This window comes from Motacilla alba, chromosome 10 (genome assembly GCF_015832195.1).
Source record: "Motacilla alba alba isolate MOTALB_02 chromosome 10, Motacilla_alba_V1.0_pri, whole genome shotgun sequence".
Taxonomy (NCBI): Eukaryota; Metazoa; Chordata; class Aves; order Passeriformes; family Motacillidae; genus Motacilla; species Motacilla alba.
The window spans coordinates 14,090,395-14,103,447 of record NC_052025.1 but is presented as its reverse complement, the minus strand read 5'-3'; the positions used below and the strand labels follow the sequence as shown (position 1 = coordinate 14,103,447).

At 41.6% G+C, this 13,053-nt stretch overlaps 1 protein-coding gene across 1 annotated transcript in view; it reads left to right on the top strand.

The window, feature by feature from the left end:
* Window positions 1-13,053, top strand: part of AKAP13 (A-kinase anchoring protein 13) — a 74,194-nt gene that overhangs the window by 23,755 nt on the left and 37,386 nt on the right. Inside the window, exons 5-7 of the mRNA XM_038147264.1 lie at window positions 7,378-7,555; window positions 8,141-8,249; window positions 12,114-12,239. Of these exons, the coding sequence (XP_038003192.1) occupies window positions 7,378-7,555; window positions 8,141-8,249; window positions 12,114-12,239 (413 nt within the window). The remainder of the gene's footprint in view (window positions 1-7,377; window positions 7,556-8,140; window positions 8,250-12,113; window positions 12,240-13,053) is intronic.

Here is a 13,053-nt window from a genome sequence, read left to right as displayed (position 1 = left end):
CAATCACTGCTAACACTGAACAGATGGGGTTAAATTCTCCTGCATCACACTTTGGAGGCTGTTTCTGATATGGGAAAATACATTCATTGTAAGTGTAAGAAAATCTGAGTTAAAGGAACAGTAATTCTTCTCATATGTTCTCACATTCAGCTGCAGCTACATAAGGATAGCTGTCATGTAGGGTAATTAAAAAAGAAAAGCTGGGTGGGTCTGTGGTGCTGATTAGATTCATGTTTGGTTTTATGCTTCTTTTAGAAAGGAATTTGGAATATTTGCTGTGTTGTTTTGTTCTTTTCTTTGTTCTTTTCATATGTGGCTGTTGTGATGTTGAGACTCTGGTTGCTTAGTGAGAAACAACAAATACTGAGGAAGTGAAGTGCTAACAAGTGACTTTCACACAAATCAGTTAAATTCTGAGTGTTTGCTTATTCATTTATTTCACATGCAGTAGATGCTTTTCCAGTAGAAGGGGAAATGTCCATATTGCAACTTGACTTTTGCAAATCTTTGAAGTGGAGTAACACTGAGCACAAGCCTTGGCTGAGGTTTGTCCTGCTGATGGGCAGGAGCTGTGCTGCTCCCACCACCCTTTGTGCTCCCTCCTCTGGGCACCCATGGCATTTCTCTGCTCTGTAGGTGAGCAGCTTGCACTCACTAAATGAGGAGAATAACCAAATAAAGTGTAATTGCCACCAAAACCAGCCCAGGGATCAGAACTGGGCTGTGCAGCCAGGAGGAGGAATGGGGTGACAGAGTGCACCATCAGCTGAGCTCTGAGAGGTGCTTCCTGCCCCAGCAGCGACTTGCAGCCCCTGTCTGCAGCAAAAATAGTCCAGACCTTGATGACAAAGATAGCTAAGTCAAGCTTAGATAGAGGACCAAAAAAGTCTACAGAAAAAAAAAAAATCAACCTTTTGTAAAATTTGGTCTTTTTCACTGTTATGTGTTTTCTCTTTGTAAAAGGGATGAGCGTTGTTCACAGAAGAGCTCAGGAAAAAAAATAATAGTCTTAAATGAAAATGTGATAAGATGCTCAGTTCCCCTTCTCTTCCCATCTCTCCTCAAATGCACTTCACAGATAATCCTCATGTCTGCATTTTGCTATTAAAAATAGAAAGAAAACCAACAAGGCTGCACAAAAGGATGCTCATCCTTCAGTTAATTCCTGACATTCATAGCAGATTTGAAATGCCTGTCTTTCAACAAAGCTGCAGTGTGTGTTAAACATCCAGGCTGGGGAAAGAAACACCCTCATGTTTCACTGGTGGATTAAGCACTGCAGAACTGGAGCTGGTGTTAATCACTATTGCTAACAGCTTCTGTCAAAGTGTTTGGCTTTATCTAAACTTTAAACTGACCTGGCTTTGGCAGCAGCAAAGTTGCAACATGGTCAATACCTGTGCAGCCTTCTTTCTGTACAAAATACAACCAACCAAACCCTAGATTTATTTGTAGAAGAGAGGAGAAACACAGAGACTCATTACTTCCTTTCATATTCCATTTTGTGTTTTCCCTGTATGTCCATTCCCTCTGTCTGTGTTTTGGGGATGTTAATCCTTTAGCTGCCATTTGTTAATTTTTTTTCATTCAAGCTGCTGACCATTCTCCATGATTCATTTTCAGTTCAATGCGAATTCTGGGGGATGGTATAAAGAAGCCTCCCATTCATAGGAGAAGGTACAAAGCCAACTAATGTGACTAACTGTTTTGTGTTTGAATGTCTACTAACTCCATCCTCTCATGTCAGTAAACCTGTAGTACCTCTGGAAGCATTGGCATTGAAGCTGTGCATCCCACCTGCTGCTTTTTCTCTCCAGTATGATCCAGGGCACATGCTCAAGCTGTTTTCTCAAGGACATTGTGTTAATAATGAAGAGAAATCTGAGATATGATTTTGTTGGCCTTTGCCATGTGCAAGATTTGGAGTTGGTTAAGGCAGTGGTTAACCTGGGAGCATGTGTGTGAATTGGATTTAAAGCACAAGACTTGCAGGAGGGGCAGCTGGGGGAAGGGATGGGTCAGACACAATCTCAGAGTTGGAGAACACTCTGCAGATCTGCAGTTGGTTGAATTAAATGGCTTCAATTTTGCTCTTTTGATGGTTTTTATAACCATCTTCCTAAAAAATAGAAAATAAGGTGTGTTTTTCTCTTCTGTGTGTTTTTCCTCTCTATAACAAACTTCCAGTTTCTCATCCATCCCACAGATACACAGTTCCACTTATTTAACCTTTGCATTGACTATTAGTACATAAAGGAGGATACTTAATTTTTGACACAGCAGGTGTGGGACATTTTAGGCTAAAGTAAAAGGAGAAATTGAACTTCTGTCCTTCAGTGGTTCAAGCTTGTCTCGTCTCCCATAGCCTGCTACCTCCCCTCCTGTGCCAGGTTAACTCAGGATTTCACTTCACCTGGAATATGGATGGGGTGTTGTGTGTGTAAACAAGCTACCACATTCCCACGTGTGAAAAGAATGTTACCATGATGTTATGACCAAAAAAAGTCACTGTGCCTCACCATGCATCAGCATCAGTGAACCCTAGCAGTGCTGTACAGTTCAAAAGAACATTCTTAAAAAACAATTTTTTTTAAAAAGGCACAAGGGAGAACATGCTTTTTTACTTCTAAGAAGCCACTTCATTTGCACCACTGCAGGAAGCAGTGCAATGCTTGTCTTCTCAGCTCATGCAAATGATCCTATTTTTATCAGTATTCTCTTAAGGCTCCTCTGTAGGAGCTGTGTTATTATTTAGAGTCAAAATATCCTGAAACTCTGAGCTTACATGTAGAATACAGAAAAGATCTAGAATACCTAGTCATATCTGAAATGTGTGATAATCCCTTCATAAACACTTTCTCACTTTTTCTGGTCTCTAAACCATTTTGGAATCGTCCTCTTTAACCCCACTTGCAGAGCAGGAGCCTGAAACTGATTCCAGCTGTTGATGCTCTCCCGCAAGGCTGATGTAGATAAAAGCTGTCTTCCTCCCCAAGCTGTCTTCTGTAAAGGAGTTTTGCATGCTCTGCATTGATCTTTTTAGGATTTTATGGTGTTGCCAACAGGCTGTGGGTGGCTCCCCCACAGGACTGTGGTTCTGCAAGAGTGCTTTCCACAGCCATTGCCAACAGATCCCCCTCCTTCCTTCTCTGAGATCTCAACACTTCCAGGTTTCCTCCTACATACGCAGGGCTCCTCTTCTTCCCTCCCTCTACTTTTCTTCTTCCTTCCCCTGCAGTTTTAGCATTTGGGATCATCTCCATAACATGGCAGTGGTCAGGAATAGAGGCATCTTTTAAAGTCTAGTGTAAACATTACATGATTAATGAGGAGAGTTTTCTTCGATTGAAAAGGCACCACACAAAAATGAGTGGCTTTGAAAAGCAAGGTGACATAAGGATGTCTCAAAGGGTCCACCAAGCTCAGTGCTCTTGTGGCCACAAGCAGATGGCCTGGAGAATCATGTGTGACACCTTCCTTGAGATGCTTTCTCTGCTGCCCCTGAGCAGGTCTGAGTGACCCACTGGGAGGCTGAACCCAGGCCTGAGAGTGCAGGTTGTGTGTGATAGAGATGGATTTCCTGTGTCCTGGACTTGGTTCCTCTATGATTTCACACAAATATTTTAGTCCCTGCCATCCCCCACCAGTACTTAAACATCTGCCTTTGTGGTTGAAGTCGGTGAGGATGATGAAGTACTTGGAAATATGGGCATGTTATGGGAATGAATGTTTTCATGATGAATGTTTATAGTACTGTGCTGAGAGCTCCTGGGGAAGCACACCTTGTGGGTGCAAAGCTTTGGGGTGTCCTCACCCAGTTAACATCCTTTATAAAACAGGCAGCAATTATCTGAACTCTGCCACTGAACACCCTTTCAGAATGTTTCCAGTTGTCAGACCCTTCCAGAATGTTTCCAGTGTTGCAGTGTGTGTGGAAACAATATGAAATGGCATGACGTGATGCATTCAGTGGGTTTAAATCTTCATCTGTGCCCTCAGAGGCTTCTGGCACTCACAGTTCCTTGTCCAGGAAGGCTTAAATTTGTTCTGCTCTTTACATAGGCTCCTGTCATGGAGCAAAGCGTGCTCTGGCCATGTCCCCTCCTTGCATGGATCTCAGACCAGGACCTGGGAGCAGGACTTGTGCTTAGGCGTAATTCCCTTCAGACAATGTATGCTTCCTGAACAGCTTTTTCAGGATTTAGGGATCATATAAATGTCATAGCTGACAAGAAGATGGATTTCTCTGTTTCTGCAAAACCTGCAATTGGGCCATGAGCTAACAGAGAAAAAAATAACAAAAGCAGTCTAAAATAACAACCAAATTATTTGCATTTCTTACGTCTTTCATGATACAACTTTGGGACTCTTTTGGGGAATGGGAGGTGAAAGGTTTTTTAGTTAGTAGCACTTTTGATTTAATCCCGAGTCAATAGTAAGATTAGCCTGGTTTTTTCTTCCAGGCTCTTTCACTGACTGGCTGTGCAGTATTTAAGAATGTGTCTTTCTCCTTATTTTTCCACGCCTACCCTGAGGTTATTAATATTTCTATGGAGGGGACTTACACTATGAAATATCTGTGAGGGATTCTTTTTCTGATTGAGAATGAGAGTTCCCAGGAAAATACTAATAATTACTAACACAACAACTGTGTGTGATTACTTGCAAATTGGCTTTGGTATGTTTTAGCCTTCTTTTTTCCCAAAAACCTCTCTTCCCACAAGGAGTACTTTCTCCAGTACATTGTATAATCACTGATGGGGTCAGTTTGGGGGAAGTGTGAGCTGTCCTGCTCCCTGTTCAGTGGTAACCTTGGGCATTTGGGGCACTGTGATGTGTTTGTTCAACCAGACGTGTGCTACTGCATTATTTCTGAGTTTGTTGGGAGTTTTTTTAAGATACGTGAGAGTGAGAGTCTTTTAACATTCCCCATGTTCCATAACAATCCGATAATCACTGCCCTTTTCCTTTCTTTGCCTCTTTTGCTGTTCCCAGTTTGAGCTGGTGTCCCTCAGGCGTACAGTACATTGCCACGGGTCCTGACTTTACTTGTAGAAGGTATGGTATGAATAAATGTGCAGCAGCACAGGAGCTCTGCAAGCACCCTGTCGTCAGCTTCTCGTGCATCGCCTCCTCCACCGCTGCTCTGGCTGAAGCGTGCACGTGTTTGTTTGCTTGGTCTGCTTTTTCAGCAATTCCTCTTGGGAGTGGATCCTCAGAGCTGGGCTGCAGGTGGAGGTGGTGGCTGCTTTCCACTGGCCTCTGGCAGTAAAGAAGCTGCACTGTTGGGTTGAGCTGCTCTGTTCCATGATGACTTCGAGCCGTGTTTTTTTCCGCAGCAGTGATCAGAATGATAATTGTGGCAGCCAAAGAATCAAACCAAGATTAAGTATGATTCAGCACTTCTCTGTACCAGATCAGTCTCATAAAGGATTTAAGTTCACACAGACTTGCTCTCTGTAAATTGAAAGACCTAGGCTTTTCTTCAAGGAGACTAATGGTGTAAAACCTTCCCTGAAAAAAACAATCTAAACACCACAGATGAAAATTTCCCAGGCTCTTAAAGCTTGCATCTTCTGTAGAAAGTCCCAGCACTGAGATTGGTGTTTGCAGGTCAGTTCTTTACCCGATATTGTTTGGAAGCCAGTCCCCCAGATTTTATGGCTTTATAGCTTTACTCTGGCAGTTTTTGCTGGTTGTGGGTAGAGCTATTAAAACTCTTTTTTCTGAAGAGTACATATTGAGAAGGAAACCTGCCCTTCATGGACAGTTAATTATGTTTGGTGTATATATGCCAGTCAGCAAATTACAGACCAGTATCACTGATCAATATTTTATGGGCTAATATTGGCAGGTTTTAGCTAGTTTTGTCACAAGTACATGATTTTTTTTTTCTCTGCTGTGTAGCATCATTGTTGCCACCTTGGAATGTAAAAAAGAGATATTCTTCTGACATAAATAATCAGTAGAAATGGGACTGATTTCTACCTACAGGTGTTTTAGAATAAACTTTTAAATGTCTGCTGTTGATACACATTGATGAGTCACAATCTTCCTAAAGCAGATTAAGTTATAAATGCTTCAACCAGTCTTTTTTTTTTCTCATTAATTACCATGAAAAAAGGTTTTTTTAAATTACTAAATCTTCTTATTCATGGTTTATTGCAGTTTTTGCTTTCAAGGTGCATATTTATGAGCCTTTTAATGCTTCTAAGGGACTGCAGAACATTAATCACTGCTATGCAAGTCTACCTGAATTTAAAGCTCCTTTGGTTGTTTAAATCATCTGTACAGCCTGTAGTGTGTTTTCTTTTTCATGTGTTTCATGTCAGCTTGTTCACCACAGATTATACCAGTCATGATTAGCCTCAGGTTGGGATATAAATCCAGGGTAGGGCTGGCACTTAGTGAGTATCAAATCAAACACTGGCCGTGGATCTGTGCTGGTGTCCTGGGAGGGGAATCTGCAAAGCTTCACCCAGAACCCACACTGGCATTTCAGTGGGTTTGTTGATGCTTGAGCATGAGGAGCAAGAGCGTCAGAAGCAGAATATTAGAGCAAGATTTATCAGATTAAATAGTCCCATGTGAAACAGGATGCGTTTTGTATAAGTGAGAAGAGAGTGTCGCTTGTCTATCAGCACCTGTCTCTACAGAGTTTGGCCAGATGTTTTATTTCTAACAGCAAAAGTTCTGTATTTTATTTAGCTTTGAGTTATTGCCCAGCTCTGCTGGGCGAGACCTAGCTCCCTCAGTAGATGATAAAATAAAATTGCTTGGGTGATGGAAACAACATTTATTGAATTTAAAAACAAAACCACAGCATGGGTAAAAGAGAAACCAGCTTTGGCAGAATAAATGATATTATCAGTGCCAAAAACTGTGCAGTGTCAAGATTTAAAATAGATTCGAGGATGTGGCTGCAGAGATGAGCGTTACAGCAGCTCATGTGGCTGCTGGGAGGGGTATTGGTCCAGGACAGGCAGCACCTGGTAGTTTGATTTGGGTGGCTTTATTCCAAGGGAGAGCCTAATAAAAAGCTATCAAAGAGAATATGTGGAAATGCCAAAATCTTTAGAAGGGATTTTTCTGGATTTTCCTGTGCACCACTCAAAAAGAGTAAAAAAACAAACAGTAGGAAAGGCAATTGACCAGGAGATTCAATGGTTGTTCAAGCAACAAACCTTTATGTCTCATTAGCAGCACAAAGATGTTGCTGTTTGCTCTGAAGAAAAAAGAACATGCTGAGGAGTAACACCTGCCTTTGCCTGCACACTCCAGTGCCTGCTCTGTGTTTTGTGTTTGCAGGTGCTCTGTGCTGAAAGACACTGGTCCCTCAGATTTTGGCAGCACCTGACCTCTGTGCTTTCTCTTTAGTTACAGCCTAGAAGGCCTTGCTGGAGACTCTGGTGAGAACAAAAAGCCCTCTACAAACCTGGAGGCTTCTTCTCTGAGCTCCAAAGACCTCAGGAGGATTCCACTTGCCAGCAATCAGTCCCTGGTCCTGCTCACTGAGGAGCTCGAGCAAGGAGAAATCAGAGACTACAACCACCAGGTAAAGCTGTCCAGCTACTGCTGGATGCCTGGGAAATGCTACATCAACATTTTGGAAGTCATTTTCCCAAGTGACAGTCTGACAAAGGCTTCCACCTTATATGTGTATATATCTATATATATAATATTAAAAATCTTCTGTCTTTGACATGGAGGAATCTCCAGCTATTTTAAATTTTCTACTTCATTCTTTGGGGCAGCACAACACTTTTGTCTTCTCTTGCTTAGAGGAATGGCATTTTTGGGGAACAAACTGCTAAGCATCAGATTTTTTTTGTCATGTTGAACCACGATCTCATTCTGCTGAGGAGTTGGAGTTACAACAGCAATTTCCATGGCCATCAGAGAGCTTTAACAATATCTGTTTTTTAGTGTGTTGCAAGAAAATCAAGAACACATAGTCTATGTGTTGCATACTTAGTTGTCTGACACTAAAAAGACAAAAGAAAATGTTGCATTTCACCTGTGCACTGTTTCACTGTTTCAAAGTGAGAGTTGCAGTAAACATGAGCCCTGAACTGGATCTGAAGCTGGGATGGTTCTGTCATTCCTGACATACTCAGTGTGGTTCTGTCCTGTTCCGCAGGTGCATCAGACATCGCAGCCACAAGGATTTAACTTCTGTTCTTCTGCTGTTTCATCTCCCCTGACTAAATCCATGTCTCTAATGTCAATTAGCAAACCAGTGCTCGACAGTGAGTAATCCAGTTTTCCCTTATCCACTCTGTCATCTGTATAATTGGGTATATCTTGCTTCCTTCCCAAGGCAAAATGTGCTATTGCCCGCTCATGCTTCCTTTATTACATGAAGTACATGTTTCACTGCTGCATGGAATTGTGGGTGGAAAGGCAGGACTCATTCAGTTTGGTTTTGTTCTTCCCAGTGTATCCCTGCTATTTTCTTTCTGTTAGGTTTCCTTTATGTGGGATGCTCTTTTCTTTCTAAATTAGACTACTGGTATGAAAACTATTATTTATTGAGTTTGTTAACTAAAAAAAAAAAAAAACAACAAAAAAGGATCTGATTTAGCATTCTTTCACCTTTCAGAGTTTCTTCCTTTGATGTCAGGTAAATTCCACTTGAGATCTTTCTTCCCTGCATCTAGACTTTTTTTAAGCTGATACGTGGGAACTTGAGAATCCATGTCTTGATCTCCTTGGAGGAGTTTGTTGCTATTCATTCTGAGTTAAATATTTTGGAGCAATTGGGTGTACTTTATTGAATCTCATTCCTGAAGAAAATAAGAAAAGATGATTCTATAAAATTTTCCAGTTTAGCTTAATTGAAGCGATAACAAGCACTTAATTTTGCAACTTGGCTGAATTGATTCTTTCAGCTGAAAAAGTCATTCAGAAGACTGCAGCTGGATGTGCTTTGGATGTATTACACATGTTTTCATATTATTAATTGCCAGCCAGAAACCCTATTGACATTTTAACTCTTGTCAATTAGTGATGGTGTCTGATCTTTCCTCTTTATTAACGTGATTCTCCCTTGCAAAGCACAACAAGGTGCTTTAAGAAAAGTGTATTATTCATGGAGGAGGCTTGCTGGAGGAAGCTCACAGGGATTGTGCTTTGTAGGAGATGGTTTTAATTTTTTAATTTTTCACCATGATAATTCCATGATTAATAAGGATGTGGCCTAACGGATGTGTCCCCCAGCAGCAGTAACCAAACCCGGGGCAGCTCTGACCTGTGAAGAGACCAGATCCTGCCCTGTGTGGTGGCACTGCCTCTTCCCTCCTTGGGCTGAAGGTCTTAATTGCTGTTTTTAGAGGCAGCAGGCATTTCTTGGCATTGCACCCAGCCTCTGACCAAACACCAAAAAACTTGGCTGGCTCCCTAGAAATGAGCTATTGGTGGCTGAGGGAGCCTGGGTAGCCAAGGCTGTTAAAATGTCCTTTGGCCTGGCATTAAAAATGCCATGGAGCCTTGATTATCCCATCTCCTTCTAGATGCAGCCTGGCCACCCTGGTCCCTGGAGAGAGAAGGACAAGAGAGGGTGTAGTAACCTCTCCAGAGGGGCTGTGGACAAAGTAGCAGGGTTAGTCTTCTGCTTTGAGGCAGATGTCTGTGGGTTTGGGACGCTGAATGAAAACATTACTAACATTCCTCTGAGCTTTATTTTCTCAGTCATTAATTTGTGACATTTTTATAGGAAGGTGGTTTTTTTTAAAATCAGAGCATTTGAGGGGTTGATGTGAGCATCCAAAAGGAATAATCACTTGGAAAATTTAGCTCATGGATTTTTTTTCCCAATGCTGACACCTTGCTGACTACAGAAGCTTCAGTAAATCACCCATAAAAGTTGTGACTGCCCCCTTTCTGGAAGTGTTCAAAGCCAGGTTGGATGAGGCTTGGAGTAACCTGCTCTAGTGGAAGGTGTCCCTGCCCATGGCAGAGGGCTGGAACTGGTTGAATTTAAAGGTCCCTTCCAACCCATACCATTCTATTGTTCTGCTTCATTCTTCCTCTTTGTTCAAACAGTGGTGTTTGAATTGTGACTGTAGCACATGTGAAGCAGTTTGGTGCCTCTTACAAGGAGGTCTTGGTGTATAACTTTAAAAACTAAATCCAGATTAATAAACATATGGAGGGTTTTCTGCTATTTCACTGTTTTCTGTTTATTGTCATATGTGCTGAGGCAGGGGCAATTTCCAGGACCAAGTTCCTAGCCCACACTGCATCTGATGTGTCAGATGTTCCAAGAGCTGATGTGGCCATTCACAATGTTAATCCTTCAGCGTTTTATAGAGGGAGGTCACAGGAGCTGTTGGCTGGAGTGCTCGGAAGAATGCTTTTAGGGTTGGAATAGCAAATTTCCAGTGTGGAGCACTGTTATAAAGCCAGAATTGCTATAAATAAAACCAATGAAATGGAAGTTGAACTGTGCTGGCAAAGGTGGTTCAATTTACAGTAAAGTATTATTGTTCATCTTGACTTTTAGTCTAAATAGACAGTAGACTACAGAAGAAAAAGTCATGTTGCCTAATTGTGTTCTTCAGGTCTGGAACACTAGAACAACTTCTTCAAAAGGCAGTCTAAACAAAACTAATGCATGGATCATCCTAAGAATTCTTCAATTTAAATGTCTTTACTGTGCACATTTTAGTCAGATTGCCTGTTGGCAATTGGCATTTGTGAGTAATGGCTGGAGGAGGAAGTGTTCAGGGGAGTTTGTTCTGCATTGCTTTTGTACCATTGGCTATTCCTTGGACAGTGTTTTTATATTCTGAATTCAGTTTTGATGTATGATACCAGCCATGCAAAAAACCCTCCTTGTACGTGGCTGAAAGGACATGTTTTATTCAAAGAGAGAAATAATTGCTTTGTCTCTCTCTTGGAAGATTAGTACTGATAAAGTCTTCGGCCTGTTTTCCCTGTTCTGCAAGTGAAATGATGTATCCATGGAATGACTTAAAAGTACCTGAATACCTGCACTGAAGATGCTTAATGTAGGTGCTTAAGTAGGACCCTTGGGTCAGACCTGTCCCAGGGGCAGAGGTTCCTCAGCCCTGCCCCTGTCCCCTTTCCTGAGGACACACAGATGTACCATGTGAGCAGTGGGTGTCCAGCAACAAGCTCATAGCTCAGAGGTTTCCTCCTGTGCTTGTATGAAGAGAAGGTGTGGGAAATAGGACCTTTGGGAATCCAGGTTCAGTGAAGAATGGCTAGCTGGTTGATTATTCTCTTTTCAGAGACCGTGTACTTACAAAGAATTGTTGGGAAGCTGCTGCTATGCAAGGGCTGCTCTGAAAAATAAGTGATGGTATATTTGATATCCCATATTAGCAGACTTATTGCTGAGTGTAGCATTATGTTTAGGCATCTTCCAGGCAAGGGCAGAAGAGTGTGTAGTGGGGCTTTTCTTATGTTTAGGCAGTTCCTTTAAAATAAGGACTCTAAAATTTTGCAAGAAGGCAGAAGAGATGCTTGTTTTCTCTGTTTTATTTTGGAAGAAGAGAAGGGAAGTTGAAGTGTCTCCTTTTTAATGCTGGAAATCTTGAAGGGCATAACATTATCAACATTGTTGATTTTATTTAGACATAGAAGTGACAAGAACCTCTCCAGGTAGATATAGTCAACACTTCAGATAGATTGTCCTTGCTAATATTTGGTAGCTTTGCTGTATCATTTAACTGCAGAAAGCACCTTCAAACAGATATCTTGAGTTGTTCTAGTTTGACTCCATGACAGTTCTTTCAATGAAGCTGATGCCCTTTGTCCAGAGATCCATTTTGCTGTTGGTGTTCTGTTTGGAAAGATACCTGCCCATAGTTCTTCACTAAGAGATCCTATGAAAAAATGTCAGCAAAAATAGGGAAAGACTGGAGCCTCGATCTGTGCATGCAGTGAGACCTGTGCCCTCTGAAACCTGCACCCTCTGGAATTTGCACATTCTCAGTTCTTTGTTTCTTGTGCCTTTCTGGAGCCAGCTGCTTTGCAGACTTTTCCTTTGCTTTGCTTTTAGTTTGCTTTGGCTGCTTTCCTCTCCTTTTTATTATTAAATGCATTTTCAAGCATGCTCTAATGTCTGCTGTTAACCCACTTCTCAGCCCAGGCCCGGACTCGACCATCGAGACGAATCTCCTTCTCCTTCAGCATCTCTCCACTCATTCCTAAGTCTAAAACTCTCTTTTCTATTGGCTCTTCTTCCAGTGATGAGGAGGAGGAGTTGGATAGTAAGTAATCATTTTCTGTGCGATGCAGCTATAATGGGTGGAAACACAGAGAAATCTGGTTTTCTGCTTCAGACACTGGAATTTCACCTTGCAAACATTGAACTACCCTTTCCATTGCATGATGTCTAACAGCATTATCTTAGTCCTGGATCTGAATGCTAACTAATGGCAGAATTGAAAGGATTATTATCCAAAGAATCTTCTACATCAGCACCATCATGTATTATCTGGTTAGTTTTAATCTGTATCTATGTGGCAGATATCATCACCTGCCACTTTGAGCAGGTAAATAATCTTTACCTTTTTACTAAAACAAAAATCTTTAGGTTTAGGGCTCATGCCCTGCCTTGAGCTTTTTGCAGGGCATGGAGTTAGCAGAGGAGGTACATCCATGCCCTCCTTAGGTGCCAGTGAGTGCATTGCTCTGTGAAGGAGAAGTGGGCAGAAGCCCTGAGTATTAAATTCTGAAAATCTTCACAGGAACTTCACAGTTCTACTATGCAAAAGCACAAATTGCAGTCAAAGACCTTAAATCCTCAAGGTGTTCACATCTAGGTCCTGATATTGCTGTCAATATAGTTCTGTGAGAAACAGGTGAGAGTTCTCTGGCAGCTTTTTTTTCTCCTGCAAACTCCATTATTAAAAGAAGCCCAGCTAAGGCAGAAGATTGAATTAAAGTAATTTAGACTCCTCTTGTTTTTTTAAGTAGTCTTACCAAAGATTATTCAAAATGCTTCCTATTTCTTAAGCATGTTTTATTAGACTGTTGAAGTAAACCAGACACATTCCTTGCGTCCTTACTGGGATGGGGGAA